The 24,702-nt window shown below is 34.5% G+C and overlaps 1 protein-coding gene across 21 annotated transcripts in view; it reads left to right on the plus strand.

Moving 5' to 3' along the window:
* Positions 1-24,702, plus strand: part of MYCBP2 (MYC binding protein 2) — a 204,765-nt gene that overhangs the window by 128,227 nt on the left and 51,836 nt on the right. For 14 of the 21 annotated variants that reach the window (XM_074859472.1, XM_074859470.1, XM_074859454.1 and 11 more), the window contains 9 exons: positions 1,774-1,829; positions 2,254-2,369; positions 4,573-4,670; positions 8,831-8,947; positions 9,746-9,886; positions 16,050-16,124; positions 18,271-18,495; positions 19,416-19,548; positions 23,550-23,675. In XM_074859472.1, coding sequence (XP_074715573.1) covers positions 1,774-1,829; positions 2,254-2,369; positions 4,573-4,670; positions 8,831-8,947; positions 9,746-9,886; positions 16,050-16,124; positions 18,271-18,495; positions 19,416-19,548; positions 23,550-23,675 — 1,087 coding nt within the window. The remainder of the gene's footprint in view (positions 1-1,773; positions 1,830-2,253; positions 2,370-4,572; positions 4,671-8,830; positions 8,948-9,745; positions 9,887-16,049; positions 16,125-18,270; positions 18,496-19,415; positions 19,549-23,549; positions 23,676-24,702) is intronic. The other 7 variants (XM_074859456.1, XM_074859469.1, XM_074859460.1 and 4 more) reach the window with 6 other exon arrangements.

The raw sequence follows: 24,702 nt of genomic DNA on the forward strand, positions 1-24,702 counted from the left end.
GAACTACAAAATCAATATGGTGTGCAACAAATGGTTTATAAACTTGTTAAATCACATGTCTGAAAAGATAATTACAACCAGGGAGTATACATCAAGGAGACAAGTGTGATTGGCTTGTTTGTTGTTTTTTTTTTTTTTTTTATTTGGGGTACTGCAGAGATCACTTCTTGGCTTGATGCTACTTGGTAATTTTACCAGTGGCTTGGTGAAGAGGGGGAAATACATTATTTATTAGAAGTTGGAACCCAGATGGGATTTCTGATAACCATTGTCCACAGGTGCTTGTTTTCCAGTAATTGGTGTCAAATTTGCTCATAAAACTGATGGTGGCACATATTGCAATGCATTAGATACTCTGGAGTAAATGATGGTGGACCAAGTGCAGGGTCTCCAGAAATTCATTTCTAGATTTGATGGACCCTTTGAGTGAGGAAAGCTTGATGTTACCTAGCTAACATGTAATCATTTTTTAATTGGGTCAGGGTAAGATCAGATGCAACCACAAGTATTCATTTGAAGTGATCTTAGTAGATAATAACAGTACAAATCTTAGTAAAGGTAAAAGTAAAAAAGTAAAAGACACACACCAAGGTAAAATACAAAAAGTGTCTCTCTCTTCTTGTTAAAACATGCTTGATTTCTATATTTAACACCTTTAGGGGGAATCTTCCAGAGGTTCTTTTCAGGTTAAGTCTTTTCTATCCAAGACTTTAACTTTTTTTTTATTATTATTATTCAGAAGAGAGCTGTTATTTTGCTGCTTAAATTAAACACTGTCTGTCATTCTGGGAAATGCAGATGTGTTACCTGCAGTATTTGATTAGCTTATTAACAACTTTACTTATTCAAGAAAATGTAAATATTCTCTTCTACTTCCCTCTCTGCATTACTGAACACACTCATTTCGGTACAAAATGCAGGTGTCCCCTGACCTTTTTGTTTTACACCAGCCTGCATGTTGTATTGGTACTTGATAGAAACATCCAAATATGATTAGAAACTCCAGCTTCTCACTTCATGACAATAAATTATGACATGGTTGGAGGACTGATACCCAAATTATATCCTTGTATAGAGACCCTTGTTCAAATGTTCTTATCCCACCTCTTCTCCCCCTGTTGTTTAACACGGCAATCTGATAACTCAGCAACCATTGCAGCCCAGAAGGATTCTTGTTGAGGTACTTCATGCAGTTTTAGGACTACCATTATTTACTACTTATGGGGCTTTTCAGTGCAGTCATTTCACAAGAAACTGTGAAAGTGAAACGGGTTTTTTTTGTAGTGGGAATCAATGGAAATATCACATCACTATAGAGGGAATTTCTTCTTCACTTTGAGTAGAAAGAAAGATGATCCAGAACTTCATTGATAAATCCACTGGACTGATTTGTAGTTTTTGACCTGCAACATATTTGCTTTCTTATCTTCTCATGGTCCTCAATGCACTACCTGCATTCACAGGCTTTTTATAAAAGTGAGATTAGAAGAGATTCAGAGAGTTGGCTGTGAACAAAGTTTTTTGTTAGCTATCTTTATTATCTACATAATGGAAATTTAAAGAGAGAGCAAAGATACTTTTTTCCTGTATGTATAAATTTGTCTGTGTTACTGTGTTTTGGAAGTTGTTTCTGGTTCCCTGATGAATGCTTCTGGTCAGTGTAAAGCTAGATTAGTGTGTTCTTTGAGAAAATATTCTGCTTTCTTTTATTCATGACCATAATATAACAGCTAACTGTTAATTTTATGTTTGCTGAATTTAATCTGTTTATAGGCATATGAAAATTATTCTTTTGAAGAACTACGCTTTGCTTCACCAACACCAAAGAGGTAAACATTAAAAAATTACTTCTTAGTAATGACTTAAATTAACATGTCCTGTCACTTCTGCTACACCCAGACTCACACGCCTTGACTGCCAGGTAACCTTGTGTAACAGTAGAAACAGTACCAAAATTGTTTCTTAAATTTAGAGATTTTGTTTTAAATCCTTCGTTCTTAATTGTTCTAATGTTGATTCCTTATTTGTGTTATCTACTCTCAGAATGTGTTCTTTCATCATTTGTTATAACTAAATGTGGCATAGAGGGTTATAACTTCATAATAAGTAATATGGGGTTAGTACATTGCACGGGGGAAAATGGTATTTAGATGATCTGATACAAAAAAATAATTTCCAAACTAAGTATTACAGATGATTTCCAAGAAGACAATAATTGTTTAATGATTTCAATTGTATTTTTTTTATGCCTAGACCCAGTGAAAACATGTTGATCAGAGTCAATAATGATGGTACATACTGTGCAAACTGGACTCCTGGAGCTGTTGGTCTATATACGATTCATGTTACTATAGATGGCATTGAAATAGGTACTTAATTTTCACTGTACTTAAGCATAAATTGATATTATATTCACTTTGTATACTGATAAATGTATGTCTCAGTGGTCATAAGATTTATTACTACAGTTCATAGCAAAACTTAGCACTCAAGTTTTGGTTTCGAAGCCTTCTATCTCACTCCCTCTTCTTTCTCAAGAGTGAAAAAAGACCACAGCTGTTCTCTCATCAAAATAGGGACATAAGTGGCAAATCATGTATTTATAATGTGGTTAGACTACTAGATTAATAGAGTATCTTATTCTCTACTCTCAATGTTGCAAGGAAAATGTCTTCTTTCAGCTGAGAGTAAGAGATGTATAGTTAGAGGGGAGAAAAGACCAACGGAAAAAACCAAACTAACTCTGAAGAACCTAAGGAATGGGGAAATTGTTCCTGACTAGGCAGGAGTAAATAATGTCATTTCTTCTGTAGAAAATTGAGGAAGTGTCCTCTTAACTGAGACTCTACCCTAAGCCTCAATTATTTGTACTAATTAGCAAATGCTTTGGGATTCTCCCTTGCTGAAAATGTTTAGTTGTCTTGCTGGTCCTAGGGACTCTACTATGAGATACTATTGCATGCGGTGGAAAGATTCCCCGCCCCCCCCTCCCCCCCCCCCCCCCCCCAAAAAAAAAAGTCTGTATCTTGAATACTCTCTTGTTAGTCTTACTGTTGGTATGATGAAGACAGTAGTGGAGATACTGAAGGCACTGTAGTTAGGCCCAGATCTGATAGCAGGGTTTAAATGAATTCACCAGCACCAGCGTTTCCTGTTTCCCGATACTGTACAGCACCTTTTGTAAATACATAAAGCAATAATCATAAATATAAATACACATAATTAACATAAGATTGGAATTGGATGCTCGGTTTTGTGTGTTACCTACAGAAGATAAGATTTATAAAAGATCATTATTAATGGTTATCTTTGTTCCTCAAACAGGAACTTTTTCCTTCATAGGAGACTCCAGTGCACTCAACTGCATTTTTTCCAGTCTGCCATCCCTGGAGACAAAACTTTACACTGCAGTTTAAATCAGCTGCTGTTATATTTTTACACAGATTCTGTCATCCCTAATCGTTGTGTAAGGTTAACTCTTAGAAATGCTAGAATACAGTTGTTACCCTTGGTTATTAAACAGGTGTGAGTATACTCTAATACTTATCTATGCCATTTTTCTTCAATGTAACTTCTGTTCTAGTTCAATCATAAGATCTTATTATCCCCTCTCAAGCTTTCGTGTACCCATGCTTGATGCATAATTCTGTTAACTTTTAGCTGATTAAATACTGGTAGCACTTGGTTTCTCCTCTGTTTCAAACCTTTTATATTCTTGATACCTCTGGATTCCTTCTGTTACTCCTATGCATGTTTAAAATAGTGTTACTGAAACCAACAGTTTTATCATTAGGTCTGGCTGCTTCTTTTCAAGTTGTTGCTCTTCAAAGGGTCACCCTGTAAAATGAAACAAAGCCCCCCAAAAAATACTGATCTTTTGTAGTTTGATTTTAACAGTGATTGCTGGGACAATTTCTTTATAAGATTATTACTCAAGGTTATATCCATCTATTACTTAAGTTTGAACTGGTTCTTTACATGTATTTTTCTTCACAATATGAGAATGTTACTGTGTTATTTTCTGGTACCTTCTGGTTTTATAACAGTGTTGGTAATTAAAGATGCTGGCTGTTTACATTATAGGCCTTTTCTGGTTCTGTAACTTGGCTTTTAAGGCTCTTATCTGTTTCTCACATTTTGCGATTAGCATCTGCAGCAGTATAGCATGAATAAGCTATTGCCTCTCCAGGACCATTCACTTCCCCCCCCCCCCCCCCCCCCCCCCCCCCCAAACATTAAACTCTTCTGTGTTCACCATTCCTTGAAACATAACCCTACAGACACTATTAGGATACAAAATTACTTAATAGTGCTGTGTACACAAGGTGTGACAGATGTCTAATAACAACATGAAATTGTGTATCTGTAAATTTTTACATACCAAGATACCAATGTTGAGAAAGTAATACTTTGCACCATGAAGCAACTGCAAGTCTTGTTTGTGGCAGACAGATAAGCGAGTGGTTGTTTTGCCTACCCTGAGTTGTAGCACAGATAAACTGTAGTTACTGTTTGACTCATTTCTCCCCTTATATATATTTTTTTTAAAACTTAGTCTTTGTTTGCTTACAGATGCTGGACTAGAAGTGAAAGTAAAAGATCCTCCAAAGGGAATGATACCTCCTGGAACCCAACTTATTAAACCAAAAGCAGAGCCTCAGCCAAACAAGGTTTGGAGAACTGAAAAACAAAACCAGATAGTGACATTTGGGTGGGATTTTATTGTTGTTTAGTACATACTTTATCATGTTATAGTGGTGCAGGACTTAAGGATATTTGCAAATCACTTTAATGTGCTGAATGGAATGAAGTTAATATACTGGGTAACATGAAAGATACTCACTACGTTTTCTTTCTGTCTATCCATTAATAAAACTGTTAGAAGCTCTCTGCCTTAGTCTTGGCTTGTCACACAAACATTGTGCAACTATTATGAAAGCCACAGACTGCATTCTGCACTATTATTAGTTCTTTGATACTGTAGTATGAAATTAATTGTACAAAGGGCTTTTGTTTGTTTTGTGATAGAGATCTTCAGTCAGTATAAAATCCAAAATCAGTTTCTTTAGTTATATCTTCCTTTCTTAGAATACCATGATTTAATTTTAGAAGTTATCCTTTTCGTAGCTTTTGACTTCTCCATTTCACCTTATCATTCCACCCCAAAGGATGAAAGTAGACACAAATAACAGAGGAAAGCTGAACGGTGGTGTGGCAGTGCTATAAGGAAAATTCCCAGATGAGGGAACAATCTTCCACTTCCACTTAAATGCAAAAGGAAGGGATATTAAATGAAGCGCTATATATTTTCTTCATGGAAAAAAGCTGTATTAAAAGATGTGGAATTCTGAAATAACACTGTCTTACTACAACTGCAAAGGTGCCTAAGAAATACACGGTTACAAAAAGGATCAAGTATTTGCCAACTTCTTACCTATACAGCATGTCCTGATTTAGTTGTTTTCCAGCTTTCTGAATAATCAGAGACAGTAACTTTGTTGTACAGTTCCCCAGTCTGTAAATGCATATAGCGTCTGTTTCTGCCACTAACAAGATTCTTTTCCCTGCACCCACACCTCAAAATAAAAACAATAAAATTAACTTTAGTTTCCACACAATATTTTATCCCTCATTGCATTTTTAACTTTTTTTTCCAAAAAATACTTTTAGGCTTTCCCCCTTCTTTTGAAAGGAAGACTTCCTGGTTACTTCATTATCTTAATTAAATCTCCCAATTTCTACTGGCTGAGATTCATCTCACAGAATTTAATGATATCTCCATCCAAGCTGATCATCATATGTGGTGTTTGCTGTCACCAAAATGAGACACATCTAGTCTAAGATGAGATAAATTGCTGGATGGAAGTGCTGTCTTCTCAATTATTACAATGGAAATTGAGGTGACTGGTTCATACATAATAGCTACATTTTGTCAAGTAACAGTCTTCATAACAGTTAAAAATACTTGATAAAGGTTAGGCCTCTGGTGCTCTGAGGCATTACCTAGTGTTTAATCATCTCCTGTGTTGTTCTGCTTGCGTGTCTTGTTTCTTGTTCCAAGTTGTAGTCTTTTTGAAAGAGGAGACATCTTTCTGTCCTGTATATAGTGTCTGCAGTGCCTGCTGCAAGAATACACTAGACCTTTCATGGTAAATCATTTTATCAGTCTTCTTTCTTCTGCGTCATAATAAATCACATAACAAACCAGGTTAGAATAATTCTTTGTGTATGAACAGCAGTATTATAAATAATACCGAAAGGTAATTATTGCACTGTGCTCCATGCTTCTGAAGCCAAGAATGCAGATTAGACATGTATCAGTCAGAGACAGTCCAGTATACCAAATCATGTTTTACTGAGAAAAAGGGCTTAGTTTAGCTATAGAAGCTTCTTCCTCTTCTTTGTCAGCCTGAAATTACAGATAGTTATAACCAAAGGACACTAACAGCGCATTCTCAGCGGTGATCTGTTCTCAACTAGAAACCCCAAAATAATTCCATTGAGGCAGTGGAACATTCCAATTTTCTAGTCAAATCTTACTTGAATCTCAAGTTGAAAATGGATACTATATTATGATTTTGTATTGACTTTTTCATTGTCTTTTATTTGAAGTCAGGTGAAAATCTGTTTTTCTTGTCCATCCAAGTTGGTAAAGGAGTTTATCATAGTGATCTCTATTCAGCCTGGAGAATACAATCCATATGAACTGCTGCCTCCTCATTGGCTGTGGAACTTAAATGAACTGATTTGCAGGAAATTCCACATCCTGTTGAGGGAAACAACTTTCAAGCTATGTAATGTAATTCACGGTAGTTGGAACCAACTAGAAAGCAGTCCTAGTTCAGCTGAATGGGAAGCGGTAAGACTGGTACCAGAAGGAGTAGTCACTAACATGTTTTGACTGTTTCTACTGTCTTCCCATGACTGAACAACTAGCTAACATCAGTTGCAAAAAACCCCCACCAAATCCAAAAGCTCTGGGCAGGGCATGTTTTTTTGCATCCGTTCACAGAAGGTTAACTCCCTTGTTTAAGATTGCTTTATCCTATACAACGTACCTTTCTGTTCTGCAAAGTGTACCTCTTCAGATTCACCAAATAAGAAGCCACAGCAAAAAAGCTCTTGAAAACTGCTTGCACACAGTAAGGGAGATGTACATCTTAATTATTAAGCCTTTCTGCATTAGTCACTTCTTTTAGTTGGAATCCAGTTTGTGTAGGCTTCATGGAAGAACTGACTATGGGGGTGTTACAGAACAGAGCTACTGAACAGTTGTGCCATAGAGAAATATTCCAAGCAAAGAGGTGCTATATCAGAAGATTCAAACAATTAAGTTTTTCATGATGGTCAGAAATAAGCATAAGAGAACTTTTCGTCTGTTTTTTGTTGTATTGTGTGTCAGTGGTTCTGATCCCTAAACAGTTTGTAGTTACAGCTTGGCGTTTTCCATTAACTAGTTAGCTGCTGCAAAGAGGAAAAATGCTTTTTCCAGGCCTGTGCATATCTAAATCTTGAATTTAGAGGAAGAACTCACACTCAAGTTTTTAATCCACGTTCTAGCCAACCCGTCATATGTTTTTCTGCAGTAATATTTTAGGGTAATTAATATAGGGACCCTTAATTTGCAAGGCTTTGTTTATATGCTTGAAATGTTGAGAATGCTGTCAGCAGTGATACAGCCTTATATTTTTATAAGGACCTTGGAAGTCTTAGTTTTGCCTGTTGAGAGAAATCTAAATCCTTAGAGTAACAGGATTGTTAGTAAGCAAAACCTTGCACGTTTTGGAGTAAATTACATTTGAACTTCTTTACATGCTTATGTTTTGGGGTTTTTTTAAAGTTAACCTTGAAATAAATACCATTTCTTAAATAATTTCTTTAGGGAGAAAAAAATTAATGCACTTAACTGTTACCTTTCATTACCTTTTCCTGAGTTTATTCTTTCCACATCATTCCGTGCTTTATGTTAAGTTAAAGATTGAATCCATACTGCAGTTGATACTTCTTTCAGTTTTACATGTGGAGTTTGAAAATAACCTTCCAAGAAATAGGTTTCATACCACAGGCATAGAATATATGCACTTCTTAAAACCAGAGACGAAAAGGATGGCTTGTGTTTGTTCTCTGTGGGACAGGTGCCTGATAATGTGTTTGAATGATGAAAAAAAAAAATGATAGTGAATAATAACTGGGATATTTTGGGGGCTGTACTAAATCAAACTAGTAACAAGGAGCATCTGATCTAACCTGCCAGTGAAAAAGGGACAAACTATTGAAATAGCTGTTTGAAAAATAAAGTAGAAGACAGATCTGTTCTTTTTCTATTTAATCTCTATTTCTGTTTCTAAACTCTATTTCTGTGTAAACACTTTAGCTAAGGAAAATATCCAAATTTTAGCCACAAAACTGACTAAACAGAATGTTATGGTAGCATAAATGAGAACCAGTAATCCCAGGTTCATCAGTTACTAGAAATACAAAATTTGAAAAGGCAAAACCCTTGAAACTTGGAAGAATGTATAAAGTGGAAGGGCTGGGGCAACAGTTAAAAGGATTGGAAGCTTGTACTGAATACTGAGTGGCATAACAGGTGTTTCCAAGACTGAGTCAATGCACTTTTAGGTTGCTTTTAAACGTTATGATTTCATTGTTTATAATAAAGAATTGAAGTTATACACAGCAGCCATGGGAAACTAGCAACAAACTGTAACTCTTAAGACTGCCATCTCATCACTAGCATTTCAGTATCTGTTAAACCTATTTCCTTTTACTCTTTGAGAGCTCTGTTCCAATTTTTTTCTTCCTTACTGTCTTCCTTTGCTTCTCTTAGGTTCGCAAATTTGTGGCCAAGGACAGTGCAGGGCTTCGTATCCGTAGCCACCCTTCCCTTCAGAGTGAGCAAATAGGCATAGTGAAAGTCAATGGATCCATCACTTTCATTGACGAGGTAATTAATAAGACATTTTTGTTGAAAATTGGGCTAAGATGTAAAGTTAATTCATGCAAATAATGTTTTTTTCATGTTTATGTGTTGACATATTCAACTTAAGAATATAAGAGTATAAACTACAAAAATCTAAATATTCACTAATTTAGTTTTTTGAGCTGTCATTTCCTTTTAATTTACTTACTTGAAAACCTGTGTAACAAACTTTTGAGACTCTGATATGAGGAAACAAAATTCCTAGAGTTCATCTTACAATAATACGTCTAAGGATTTAGCTGTTCATGACTTACTGTTTCAACTCTACACAAAAATTCAGATGTAGGTGTCATTTTCATTACATCTTTCACTTACACTTCTGAAAGTTCACTAGTGTGTTAGACTACTCTGCATGTATTTTTCTTACAATATAACTTCATATACAAGGAATATTTTTGCAATTTACTTCACTTTTACAATAATTGCAAAGTTATATCAGCAGTGGAAAAATGGAAAGTGGGGAACTTATGAAGCTTATGAAGGCTTGGCTTGCTTTCCTCTTTTCTCTCAAAGCAACTCTTTATTATTGCATGATCTGGTTTAAATTTATCTTTGCACCTTGCCTTCTAAAAACATATGTCTCCCATTGCTTTGAAATTCTGCTTTTGTCAATATTGCTCTTTACTTCTTCTTACATTCTATCAGCATAGTGAAAATCGTTACTTCCTTGCTACTGTTGTCTGTCTGGAGTCTGTCAATCCTTACTAGCTATGGAACAGTTACAGGAGGGCATGGCTCGTTTTTGTTGCTTGTTTCCCATAGATCCACAATGATGATGGTGTTTGGCTGAGGCTGAATGATGAGACAATAAAGAAGTATGTTCCTAACATGAATGGTTACACTGAAGCCTGGTGTCTCTCTTTTAACCAGCATCTTGGCAAGAGCCTTCTGGTGCCTGTTGACGTAAGTAAAAGGTGCCTTTGAAAAATATCCGACAGTACACTCTATCCTCATTACAAGACTTTCTTTAATTAAGGCTGCAAATGAGTCCTGAGGTAAACAATATTTTAATTACCAAATATTACCTTATATGTGTTTGTGTTTTTGAGGGCTATTGTGTAATGAGGGTGGAGTGTAGAAAGGTACAAGGCTTTTTATGTTGAAGCCTCTTCTAGAAGAGAAACAAAAGTGCAAGGATCGCTATAACTGTGTACAAAAGTATAATCATATTAGATTGTGGTCTGCACCAGTTGTTTCAGATGCAAGATGTCATTGTCTGTAAAGTGGTCCACTGATGCCATGATTTCAGAAGAGGCTTGCAGCCTTCAGTGAATCAATGGAATTGAGGCTATTTTTAAAAACTTGAAAGTTCTTTAGGCTCTGTTGGTTTTGGTGTATATTTTTTGTGAGTTTTACACCTGAATCCTTGAGTCATCGATTATTAGCTAATCAAAGAATCCCAGAGCATCAAGACTGAGTAAAAAATTGAATTTATAATAAGAGTAGGAATAACTTATCTGGATAACTTTAATGGTGATCACCCTCACTATAATTCAAAGGTTACACATTTTCTGAAAACAAGATACAGAAGGAAAAAAGTATATTAGCCAAACCACAGTTTCTCAAAAATTTTATGAAAATACAGGCCTTTCTATCTCATCTGATTTTGTGCATTCCCCAGAGTGGGCAGTACCTTGGTTTCTTCAGGGCAGAATGTGAGAATGGGATCTAATTACAAATACTGCTGTTTAGATTTGATTTGTCGTCTTACATGAGTGAGCTGAGCTGCTGCTGCAGTTCAATACAATTAACAAATATTTGGCTGGATTAAACACCTGCAGCCAGTAATCTGATCCTGTTTGTGGTTTTCCAATCATAGAACTGAGATATTCCCAGTTCCAGTGAAACTGGGCTGTTTGCTAGTAGCCAGATTTGGCAATTCATAAATCCTCTGTGGCATCAACCTGTGTTCTGACAAATAGTGTTATATGGTGTGACTATATCTTCTTCCTATTCACCTTCTAGTCTATAAATTATTTGCTGATTTAATTCTATTCAGAGATTTCTTTCAATAAAGAGATTATTTTGGGAATGACTTTAATACTGCATTTGAGAAATAAATTATTTCTGTACTCAGCCATCAGTCACTCAAACACTGTGGCGACAGGTGTATTTATCTAGTTGGTTGCAGAATGTATGAAAACATGGAAAAAATTTAAGCTTGCTTAAAGCCATGCTTGTATTTTTGGCCTTAGAAATTGATACTCATTAGAAAATTGCTAAACAGTACTTTCATGAAATGTTAATATTTGTATGCAGCAGTTGAAATTTACCTTTTCACCCATGATAAAAGTGGATTCACCTTGACTAAGTAGTTAACTCCAGTAAATATTATAAGTCAGTATGGGTATTACATTGTTAGATTTTTTGTTTGTTTCTTTGTTTTTTATTTTAACTCTTTCTAATACTTTTTTACTTGCTGAAGGGAATAGCTTTTGAGCTCAGCAGTCATGTATGTGGTAGCAAGAACTTACTGGGTGATGTATTTTAAATGTCTCTATTACACACTTATTTCTAGAGAAGAACATACCTTGTGCTCCCTGAGAAAAGACTGAAAGGAAATGGCTGTCATAAATAAAAACTAACATTCAATCTTGATAATATAATCTTGAGAATTCAGATTTCTTTAGACTAAGTAGGTCAGGTACTATGAAATGTGAAAACCAGCATTTAATTATCATACATTTCCCTCTGCTTCTGTAAAGTTCAGATAAAATGGTAACCATTTTTTTCCTTAAACAGTGTTGTGAATTAGTTTTGATACCATTTAGACCATTAGGAGCAGGTAGATATGCCTAATTTTCTTTTAAGTAACCAATTACATTGCATCTTTAATGTCACAAGGTAGAAGTTGCATGCTGCCTTAGCTTCTGATCAGTAAGCAGACAGTGGCCAACATAGCAAAAGTCTTACAAAAGCAACTATTATAACAATGTAGCTATGTATAATAAGAGATATGTTTTGAGCTAGTTTCAGGTGGAAGGTTTCTTTGCATCTCTCTCATATTTTCAAATTTTTGAAAGGACTTAGCATGTCCTGAAGCTATCTAATTTCATTATGACCATATTTAAGCATTAAGATTTGTTGGTTAGATTTGTAGTAAGAAGGGGAAAAAGCAAAAAATGTTCTCTAACATCTTCTTTCTTTCTTAAAGGCCACAAAACAAAAGTCAAGGTTCAGTGGCTTACTTTTGAATGCCTTAGTCTTTACTGCATGCTGTTCTAGCATTACTCACCACACAACTTGATGAAATTCAATAAACTCTTTTGTACGGCCCTGATTTTTATAGCTCAGCTTAAAACCATTTTTCCTGCTAAATCTTGATTACATAAAGTGATACTGTTTTCTTGGTAGAGAGTTTTCAAATAAAATCTCGTTTAAGGTAATTACTAAGTTGAGAATATTCAAAAATACATTTTTTCAAAATTTTTTCCACTGCATTGTCCAAAAGAACTGTATTTGTAAGTTGTCACATTTGATCAGTGCAGTCCTCTAGAGGTGATTGGCTCATGTGGCAAAAGGTGTTCAATTAACTAATAAAAGCTAAAGGTTCTGTAGATTAAATTGTGAAATAATGCCTATCTGCTAATCCTGTTCTATTGATTTGGGTAACTGAATGACACAATGAGCAGAATGTAGTAAAAAAAATCTGTTAATATACAAGATTTTTGGAATCCAAAGCTGTTCTAACAGTGTTGGTTTCAGAAGAAGGAAACAGACTGGAAAAAGTCTCTCATGCAACTAAAAATACAAATGGAAAGTCAAGTGGTTGAATTAGTCATTATATTCCCTGTTCAAATTAATGTCACATTACTTTTATTCGGCTTCATTTTTATTCAGCTCATGAGTGTGCAGACTTGTCAACTCCAGTTACATTACTTGGCCACATTTAACTATGCAGGCTTTTTGTAATCATCCCTTAAGTAAATAAAATCTCTCAATATATTTTGTAAAATATGTAAAAAGTGTAGTTTTAAAAAGAAAGCTTTAATTATCTGTTTTATCACTGTATTAATTGAACAGTGAACAAAGAAAAAGCAGTAGAGTGTTTCAGCAGTGTTAATTTTGGCCTCTTGACATATATACTGTATCTACATTTTATGTTTGTTTATTGACATTAACTATTTATGATAAAGCAAACATTGAGTATCTTAGATCTCCTAAACACACTGTTTCTGTATATTTTGATCAAAGCTATTGTATTTAAAGATAAATGACTGTAGGAAAGCAGAGATCCACTATAGTTACCAGACTCTTTATTTGACCTGTGGTCATTTACCTTAGAAAATCTGCGTAGTCAAATCTGTTCCTTTTGTTGCTCTTGTCCTTCCATGAGGAACTGCTGTGCAGCCATTGATCTAAAATTGTGCATCCAGTCCATTGTAGGTAATCTGATTATGAGATTGTTTAATAGATGGAGATATTGGGTGAGAGTATAAGTCTTAATCGATTGCTATTTCGAGTAAGATGCTTCCATCCCTGGTAGTTACTTTTCCTTCTGTCTTGTGACATTCAGTTAACTGTTTTTGAAAAAATACTTGTTAAGTTCCTTACACAGTTATGTATTCATTCTTATACACACAGTACTTAGTAGAAAGGTACATACAACATAAAACAGTACACACTAGGAAGAAATAGAATTTTATCTTGGTTAAGTTCTGGAACTTGACTTTTTAAAAATCATATTCTAAATATGTTTTTGTTACTTCATTTTAAATGTAAAACTTTATTATAGGAATATTTTACCCTGTTGCCCAGTTATATTATTACATTCCCCAACCACCATAGGCAAGCAGGATTGAGAAACTGCAGGTTTTTCAAACCATTATTGTAGTGGAAGAAAGAATCAAAATTAGTATGTAGACTGCAGTGTTTGATCACAGAACCTCAGAAAGCTGAATGTTCTCTGAAAGTTGAAGGACATTCGTAAGAGATTTCTACTGTCATTTTAGGCACAATGGAAAGCAATTGGAGTGTAGGACTATGTTGGGTTAAGATAAGCCTTAGCTTTGAAAAATAATATTAATTGAGATTTGAAATGTTTGTTAATGGTCTACTGATTTTTGGTGGCCAAATGAAGTAATTTAATTTTTTTATTTCTGAAACTTAAACTTTATTGGAAAAAGTATGAATTCCTGAAATTATTTCTAGTTTTTGGAAAGGAAAGCTTGAAAGGAAAAAATGAACTAAATCTACAGATGGTAGCAGAAGGACTAAATATAAAGCCTGTATGTAATAGTTTCTTCATAATGAAAACTTTATTCTCAAATACCTGCCTGGTCTATTCATCTAAACTGACATACAGTGTGCTAATAGCCAGGAAGCTCTAAAGCTCCCAGAGCAAAGGACAGCTTCTAGTTTGATCTTCTCAGTGTTGCCAAGCCAGCATGGTCCCAAATCGCTGCTGTTGGTTTCTTTTGTATGTTTTATACATACAACTTTATAGCATACAAAAACAGATCTTTGAAATTATACTTAAAATATCTTAGTTATGGATAGTCCGTGTTTCTCTGTACAGTAGAATTCCATCACAAAATAGGAGATGTGCTGCAAAGTAATACAATCAGTCAGTTAAACTACATTGGATGCCTATGAAGTACGCTCTCGTTAAGCAGATGTAGGCTTTTTGTAGTTGTCATAATTTTATGTCAAATTGATAAGCCGTTACTCTGCCAATCTTCCTATCTAACACTCTCCCCACCTTCCCTGGTGCCCCAAAAAGTATCTCAGTAATGCATTGGTACCTCTTTCAATTTTGGGTGGAGGTACTAAATTCTAAACAAATGCTGGTGTTTGACAATTTCTCTGGTTTTGCCAAAATTGCAAGTTTTTGTATTACTGAAACTTGATGTAAGCAGAAGTTCTGCAAACAGTATATAGCTAGATAATTTGCTTCTATCATGAGGTAGAAGCATGGATTTACTTCCTTTTAACATGTTTGTTAATGTTTTTTAAAGGAATACAGAGAAGACATGCCAACAGTGTTTTGTACATGTTTCTGCTAAAAGGATTCATTGTCTTTTCTTTAACTACTGTTAAATTTTAATGTGCTGCTGTCCAGGGATTTCTCTCGGTTCCCCTATCAGGATGGTGATAGGAAATCAGATTTTGATACCTTTGTTCATATTGATAAAATGTTTGCTTGCCAAAGGGATTCTGTCATAAATACTTATTACTATATATGTACATTAATTCTTTCATTTGACAGGAACAGTGAAAATTTCTTTGACATGAGTAGAAACCAGTTTATGGAGAAAAGATGGCTTCTTTTTCATGTTTTCAAGTGATTAAAAAATGCTGTCCTAGCTGTTCTATGGGAAGAAAAAATACACAGAAAGGCAGTGCAGATTTCTATAGTACGGGCAATTGATAATAAAATTAGTGAAGTCTCTCTGACAGCTCTATTTGGTTTATGATAATTCATAACAATTTAGTAAATGCATTGTATATTTTATAAAACCGATGAAATCTTAGCGATCCTTCTCCTTACAGCACTCTGTGAAATTTTTGGCTTTGGTAAAGACCAAGATTTTGATTTGCAAACTGGTGAAATTATTCTGTGCAAATGAATTGCTTTCAACAATAGTGAGCTTAGCCCTTCTGCATCTTTTCAGTTCTGACTTGGTGACTAAAAGTCCATGTGTCTTGAAAAAGTTGAAATTATCTTTCGGAACAGCAGATTGTCTTGCTATAAAACTGTGGTTTCTGGTGGAAGCAACTACTGTTTCATTGTAACAGAAGTGTGGGATTTTTCTGTGCACAAAGTCTCAAGCTTTGTAGAAATGTCTGGCTCTTAATTTCAGTAAATGGCATGACACACTACATCCATTTCGAGCTTTTGACATACTAAACTGTTTTTGTTTAATGGATGATTTGCCATAGTGAGCAGTGGACTCAGGTGACTTGATAAGGAAAACAAAACTTTCCCCTTTTGCAAAACATTCTACCAGTAAATTTACTTGTGGAGCAAGTTTGCATTATAGTACTTAGAGCTTCTTCCTCCAGTGTTTCTTTGTTCCCATTTCTTTGTTGATATGTGTCTTTTTTTTTAAACTTTGTTGCTCAGAATGTCTTTAATGCTAGCCAAGGAGTAAGGGATTTGGACTTTTTTTCATGGACTTCCAAAGCTTTACCCCCTAAGGTGAGTTAAATGACAGGAACAGTCACACTCTTTCTTGTGTTTTCACATTGTACGTTGTGACTCAACTTTACGTTAAATATTCTTTGAAGTCTGTTTCACTTTGAATTATTTTTACAGGAAATAGCAGATGTGCATCGAATGCTGTATCTGTGTCTCTTCCTTCAGGATGAGAGAAAAAATACAAGGGCAGATTATTGAATTTTCATTAATTCATAAGTAGCACTCTCCTTTTTTAACGAACCAAATGAGAAAATCAGAGAGATGGCCTAGAAACATAATAAAGGCTTTCATTCTCTTTTTGATGCAGAATGTACTAGAAATTTGTTTTCCGTTATTGAAGAGTGCAAAGTTGCAGCATCTAATGAGATTATATTTGTATGAGTATAGCCACAAATACTTAATAAATACTCACCCCATTCTTAATCTTTTTTTAAAATTATACAATTATAGGAACAAGTTATATTACATACAGTTAAGCAGTTTAAATTATCTACAGAAGTGTTTGTCTAAATCTCTTTGCAGCCCTGTAGTGATTTTGAGATCGAGGGTTTTTTATATGAACTTTGTAATGCAGATGAAAACATGTTGTACGTATTTGTTGAGAGATTTAGAAACTTGCTTTTCCACTGAATCTTTTTCCCCAAAATAGCAAACTTGTTTATTATTATATCAAGATCTAGACAATGTTTAAATTGTCTTCAAAGCATACAGATTTTTTTTTTCCCTGAACCGGTTTACCTCAGCTTTCTTACATATTTACCGAACAGATTCATTTTTGTATAAAGGCTTCTTGGAAAGACTGCTGTATTGGTTTGGACATAGTGCACAGACTTCCATACTAAAAAGCTGGAAAAATTATAATTAAAGAGATCAAAGGAAATTGCATTAGTTAAAAAGGACATAACATAAGCAGAAGTTTGGTTTAAAACTGATAAAAGAAAGTATTCTTTTACACAGCAGGAAGTGAACTCCTGGAAGGTGTTGTTACAGGATATTGTGGAGGCAGAAAGTATCATCGCATTCAAAAGAAATTAAACAGATTTCTAGAAATCAGATTCATAAATAAACAGTAAAGAAAATATGGTATACCCTCTAACATCCATAATAAAAAGATTTTAAATGCTGTTGATATGTCAGGGACGGAGCACAAATAAATACTTGTGTGCTGCTTCCAAAGAGCATCTCCTGTTGCCATTGCTGGACACAATATACTGGACCAGGTGAACCACTGGATTCATCCCATGGGGCATTACTTCGTTCTTAACTTTCAAGTTGTCTTTTAAAAGCAGCTATGACTTGCATTATAAGCATAATAGAGCTTGGTCCTGCTTCTCACTTGCTCTCTTATGATATAAATGTGCATTACATTACTCCCGTCCCTCATTTTTCTGTACAATAGCCTTTTTATTAAGCTATGGCTGGCTGAAAAATCTGTGCTGATATTTCTCTGCTTTTAGTAACTACCAGCTTCTCTTGGTAGGAAACTCAAAAAGTGTTTTCTCATTTCAGATTTGGGTATATATTTCATCTGTAATTGGTACTAGGTGAAATAAATTTTCAGGCCACTTTTATTGTCATAGTGAAAATAATAAATATGCACTAATATTTACATGTGTGTTTAAGAATCTATGGTGTTACTGTTACTCTTTGTCATAATTTTACCTTTACTCTAAATTAACAATGTATTCTAAATGTGAAATCAAAAAAGAAGCATATCATTTGGAAAGAGATAATATTCAAATTCCCTTTACATAGCCCCAGACCTTTTCACAAAATTTCACAAATACAGCAGGAGGAATGAGTATAAATACTGATAAATGTCGGTATAAAACAAGGTTTAGTGAAAGCAGTTAGAATAAATAATTTGTCTCTAATCGTAGATATGAGATACTCCCTTTATATAAATGGTTACATTTATACCACTTCTGTTTGAAGAGTAACATGGTGACTTCAATTAACGTGAAATTTACTAGTAGTTAGTTCTCACTGCACACTAAAATTAGCAATGTAACTAGTATCTCTTTTAGCTTTGAAATTTAGCTATTGTAGTCTTGAAATAAGTATTTCATATCTGAAGAGTTCAAAGGTATTATTAATAGGTTTTATTCTGTTCTGTTTTGTTTTGCCTTTTTTTTTAATTTCTCAGGAATCTAGGTCTAATACTGATGATTTTTTCAAAGACCTAAATTCACACTGCCCACAGGAAGCAGTGATGCAAGAACAAGATATGCCGTTCCTTCGAGGTGGACCTGGAGTGTACAAGGTAGTGAAGACTGGCCCATCAGGTCACAACATCAGAAGCTGCCCTAACCTTAGAGGTATCCCAATTGGAATGTTAGTTCTGGGAAACAAAGTCAAGGCAGTGGGCGAGGTATGGATCCTTGTAGCTTCAGTTCATGTCTTCATAGATACCAGTATATAACAGTAGTAAACGCAACAAAAGAATCTGCCCCTGTACAGGTTTGCTTTTCCAACCCTCATGTAAATACTAACCTTTGAACTTGGTTTATATTATAAATACTAATGCAACTATGTCTTTTGCCTTTTAGATGTGTGCATTGATAAGAATAATGTTAAAATTGTACTGCAGTTACATATGCTTGCTTATATATTTCTGTTACAGTATTCCTTACAAAATTCTGTTTCTTGTTCTACTTTTTTGTCATATTCTTTGAAAGAATTTTGTTTCATTGAAAAAATGTTTTTCTAGGACCTAACCAGTTAACAGATTACTCTGTTTCTCTGTATTGATTGTATTCATTTGTTCAGTTGCTGAACTGTTGTTATTGTTCCCAGTTGTCCAACTGTGTTGATTTATGGTTAAGAAGGGCTTAAGGATGAAGTGTGTCATGCTATTTCCTAAATATGTCAGGAACAAAATTAGTACTCATACAAACTTTTCATATATAATTTGGTATTATAATTCTACTGTGCATATTTCTATTCTGCACCAATAAAAAGGCATATTTTGGTGACTATCTCCTTCAAGTTTTTATTTAGGCTTGTTTGGATGTTTTAAAGTTGTGGTGTTGGTGTTTTGCTTCTTCTGAACGTAAACAGGTTTAAGATCTTTGAAAATATTCCTAACTGTAAACATGCCATAAATAGTTTTGGTATTTCAATCTGCCTCAGCCTGTGGCCTTAATTTAAGAAACTTTTTGTTTTACATTTGCTTTGTAATATAAAGATTGGAATGAGTGTGAGTTTCAGATACTATAGTAACTTGCTGAATCACGCTACTGAATTATCTGAAAAGTCAATAAATTATGCTTTTTTATGTGTGTGCATCAGGTGACTAATTCAGAAGGTACGTGGGTGCAAATGGATAAGAACAGCATGGTAGAGTTCTGTGAAAGTGATGAAGGCGAGGCATGGTCGTTAGCTAGAGACAGAGGTGGAAACCAGTACCTCCGACACGAAGATGGCAAGTTGTTTTGTTTTTTAAATAACTTTAAAAAAATTAAGCAATCTAAACAGGACAAATAAATAAAGAAGGGACTAAGTTTTAAACAGGTATAACATTAATTCACACTTTTTCATTTCAGTTACTTTACACAGTTGGACTTCAAAGTTGTTTATAAACATTCTTTAAATGTTTTTTAAAAGAACAGTTAAAATATTTCCCCATGTTTTCTTCTGTACCAGTTATGGATCATAATTTTAACTGTCCTTTTAGCTATGTGGTTAATTTTTAAATAAGTAATTGTGCATTTTTGTTTGCTTTCTTTGGTTTACTTTGTGCCTCTGAAAAGCAGAGCAGAATGAATTATTTATGTTCCTTCTGACTTTAAGTTTGTTAATTCTGTCACACAGCATTCTGTTAAAAATGTTAACATTTTTAACACTGTATTAAAAATTAACATGAAATGAGTTAATTATTCTAGTTAGCAAAGTATGATTGCATTCTCTTAAAATGTCCTGATAATTCATGTTCAGATTGGGTAAGACCTAGAAATAATAAAAGAAAACATAAAGTGTTAATATACAAAGTTTTTTATTGCTTCCCTCATAAGAGATCATCCTCTTGTTGATCTCCCTCCACACAGGCTATCATTACTTATCTAAAATATCTTTCTTTCACCCTGAATGCTTCATACAAATACCTTGAAACTGTTACTTCCTTAACAAAGAGTCCCAGCCCATCTGGATGAGTTTTCCTGTGCAAGATTATGGGCTAGTTACATTCACTTAAAAAATGAGACAGTGTGTGATCTGTCAGTATTTGTACTCCTCCTCGAGATCATCTATCCAACCTCCCTGTCAGTGCAGATTCAGCTAGATGAGGTTGCTTAGGTCCTTGTCTAGTCAAGGTCTATCTCCAGCCTCTCTAGACAGCTCATACCAGTATTTGAGTCACCTTCATGGTAAAAATTTTCCTAATACCTAATCACGGTTTCCTATGCTGCAACTTTTATTTATTGTCTCTTGTCCTATCACTGTGAACCTCTGAGATAAGTCTGGCTTCATATTCCCTGAACCCTTTGATTAGGTAGTCGAAAGGAGCAATGAGATCTCGCCATAGCTTTCTCTTTTTAAAACTGAACAAACCCAGATCTCTCAGCCTCTCCTTTGATGTTGTATGCTCTACTGCCCTGAGTGTCTTGGTGGCCTCAGCTTAAGTAATTTCAGTCTGTCTGCTGATGGGGAGCCTGAAACTGGATACAGCACCCCAGCTGTCCAGTGTGTCCCTCTTGTCTTTCCCAATGTCTAGTAAAAATTACTATGGATCTTCATTAACATGATTTTGTTACAGGTATTCTTAGAGAGAAACGTTTAAGGTTCTTCCATTGATAATAAAATTTTAGTAGAGTTCTCTAGAGGCTGGTTTGTTTCAACATGAAGAGTTAGTTTCTTCAAGCCCTTTTCTTTTTTTTCTTCAACGTATTTCTCTGTTTCTGAATAAATCTAGATGTTTTCAATTTATAGTCTTCCCACTCCATTTATGGGATCTAATGTATGCACTTTACAGAAGATGTCTTCATGATAAACTTCCACCTCAGCCGTCATATTCTGCTTGTGTTTTTACGTAGTACTTATTGTCAGCCTTTTATTTGTTCATTATATCAGACTCTTTGCCCTTCTGGTTTTGACATTTTGTGCTGAAAATTATTTCACAACTAGATACTTTGATAGTTATCATCACATTACCATATTAAAACAAAGTAATTCCTTGCTAATATGTAAGTGTTTGTTGTAGGCTGTTGCTGTTTGACTTTAAGATACAAAACATTCTGTGAAGAAGGGGAATAACCAAGAGTTTTTCTTAAAATGTATAAATTGTGGAAAAAAAAGTGTTTACTTAATATTTAGCACAGTATCTTTTCTGAAGTCATAATTTTCTATTTTTAGTTATGTCTGATAGTGTCAAATTCTGAGCTGCTCAAAGAGCCCGAGTAGATTCTAGAAACTTAAGTATTTCTGAATTGGAACGATACCTTACTGTTGAAAGTACACATACTCAATAACTAACTTCATCATTTTCTATCCTAATACGAGGCTGTTCACTTCTCCTGTAGAAAATAATTTCTCTGAAGTTAGTAGACTAAGCAGTGTGCAGAAATTTCCATTTAAGAGTACTTATTTTGAAGAATAGGTATAATGTCTTGTTAGTTGACACTATTTTGTGTATGTTAAGTAGTCTTTTCCAGCTTCAGTAATTTGTCTATCATTTCATCTTCTCTCTAATTTCTCAAGGTATATCTGTGCTTTAAGAATGAATTCCCAAATTTGGAAGAATTTAAACAAAACCCTTGTTGAAAGGTCTGTCTTCAGATTCTTGATAGTTGCGTACTCTTACTGAAGGACGTCTTCAAGTACATCGTTGTACTCGCAGTAAAACAGAAATGCAAGCTTCCAGCTTTGAGGACAAAACTGTAGTAGGATTTTTACAATCCAGTGCATAGGGCACCTCAGAAACTTTCTGATGTGAATCCTATGCCTTGACATGCCTGGTTTTATTCTTTTCTGGATGAGTCTACGATTTTATAAGTAGGATGAAGATAGATTTCTCTTGTGCATCTAGCTAAAGCAGTTTAAGTTATCAGTGCAATTACTGAGATAATTCAACCTATTCTATGTTCCTAGTCCATCTTGGTACCAAGTAAAACTAATGCACTTAAGCCACATCTGAAAATCATTTAAACTAATTGCTTTTATTCGCTGCGAAATGAATTAGGAATACTCTTTGTCATCAGTTTCAATGCTTTTGCTGGAGGGAAATAATTAAGATTTGGAGGAGCTCCAACTAGATTTGCAACTGTCAATATTTTTATCCATAAATAATACAATCTTTCAGATTGCTTTTGTAGTTTTATTATTTAATAAATTGATAATGAAATTCTCAGAAAGAATTAAGATTTCTGTCAGAGACAAAGCAGAAGTCATACTGAATCTGTAGGCGCTTATCCAGATACTTTATCTGAAACACTACAGCTAGATCTAGAGTTGTCTCTGAGAAAATTCTAGATCCTTTCCTTTTTAAGCCAAGTTTAAATTTACAAACTTCTCCCTGATAATTTTTTTTTCAGTTTGAATATGTGTTACATAAAAGTTTGTACTCTGAAATGGGGTTTCAGCCTGAAATGCAACTTTCTAAAAATGGCTCTTAGAAGAGGTGTGATTTTTTTTTTTTTTCTTTTTGTTTGTTTGTTTCTTTTTTGAATCCACATTAAATACGTTTACAAGAGAGAAGGTTGTTCAGGGTGCCAACCTGAGCTTTTAACCTGAATTTGGGAGATTACTTACGAATTTTTTCTTATAGATCATCACTTGGAATGATATTTCTGGCCACATTAAGTCAGTAATGTCTCCCTAAATCTAAATAGTCAGGTGGATTCTGTCTCTCATTTATTTGGTGCTTCTGTTGTTACAGATATTCTGAAAGACCCAAGGTTGGTTTTAGTTGGAGTTTTTTTTTAGTATCATACAGGAAGTAAAACTGTAGTATTCAGTAACAGATATGAGTAAATCTCTCAGGGGAAAAAATGTCTTCTATCCTGTGAACTATTAGGGTGTAGCCAGGATTAAAAGCTTATTAGCTCTGAGTTTGCCACTCTGAATATTGTCCTTTCTCCACCCTGCTTTGTCAAATGAATTTAACAATTGCTGTCCAAGGAATAAACATTGAATGGTGTGATGTTACTGAAAAACAAAGTGTCAAGCCTGTTCCTAAATGGCGTATGATGGCAAAGCTGGCAGCAACTCAGTCAAACATAAAAACAGTGTGCATGGTATTAAGTCCTCCATCTATATTTGTAGAATATGAGCTCTAAAGAAGAGATGTGCTTTTCTTTGAAAAGAATCGAGTAGAGTGGAAGAGTGCTATCAGTGGAAAAAAATATCACTCCTTTGCCTTGTGACTCATCTTTCCAATGTAGATCTGTTACTAAGAAGGTCTAATTCTGCAGTGATGTGTTTTTTTTACAGAGCAAGTCCTTCTAGATCAAAATGTTCAGACTCCTCCTCCAAGTCCTTTTTCAATACAAGCTTTCAGTAAGGGGACAAGCTGTAGTAATGGACAAGGGTTTGATTATGGCCTTGGAAATAACAAAGGTATGTTTTTTACACTCACATTTTAAAAACCAATGTTTTTCTTAACTTTGCTTATATTTTTATTACTCATTTCCTGACCTTTTAGGCACCATCAGATGTTCTCCAAAAAACATAAGCAGTAGTGCAATGAATTGCAAGGTGTTTTACAGAACATGTAGTTAATATTATAACTGCTTTTTTCTCTGCCTTAATTTCACTCAAAGTTCTCTGTATAAAAAGGATTGTCAAAGATTTGTAAGTTACAATTGAGGCTTTCTGTAGTGGTAGGCACAAAACTGTAATGCAGAAATAAAAAATACATACAATAATTTCCATATCCTGTTTTACAAGTATTTAGAAAGCATGTGTTTTAAAATGATCACAAACATTTGTAAAAGCTTCTCAACTGTCTTGATGTTTTTTAAGTGCCTTTAATGGGGTGACAAGACAAAAGGTACCATTTGAGATTTAAGTTGTAAATCTGAAGTTACCTTTCAATCACTTAAATACCAGTTAGAAAATCTGGGAAATAAGTAAAACCTTGTTAATTTTACTGACATGAAATAATTTATTTCTTTTAACTACAGTGTATTTCATTGGCAACATGTAAATATATATAAGCCATCACAATAAACTCAAACTGCATGCTGTCTGTTCATTCATTGATTGGATCTAGAAGATATAATAATACAGAAGGGACTTCTGCTGAGGCAGAGGTCCTTGAAAAATATTACTGAAACAGGGAGCTTTGTCATTCTACTGTTACGTCGCTCTACTCTGTCCGTGCCACTACAAGCATGGGCCTAAGGTGTGCTATGTGTTTTTAACACCAGCATATATTCTTAGTATTCTTAAATTAAAATAGTTTGGTTTAAGACTTGTTTTAAAGGAGAAGAGAGATGAGGGGAAAAAATATTCCTAAATGTTCTAGTCTGTTATTTTCTTAACATGAAAAAGTTTTATATCATGTCACGGTGTTTTACTGCATAAAGAAGCAGTTCATACTTGTCCCTGCATTGCTATGGGAAACATTTTATTTTGGACAAAG

The sequence above is a fragment of the Strix uralensis genome, chromosome 2 (genome assembly GCF_047716275.1).
Source record: "Strix uralensis isolate ZFMK-TIS-50842 chromosome 2, bStrUra1, whole genome shotgun sequence".
NCBI classification, from domain to species: Eukaryota; Metazoa; Chordata; class Aves; order Strigiformes; family Strigidae; genus Strix; species Strix uralensis.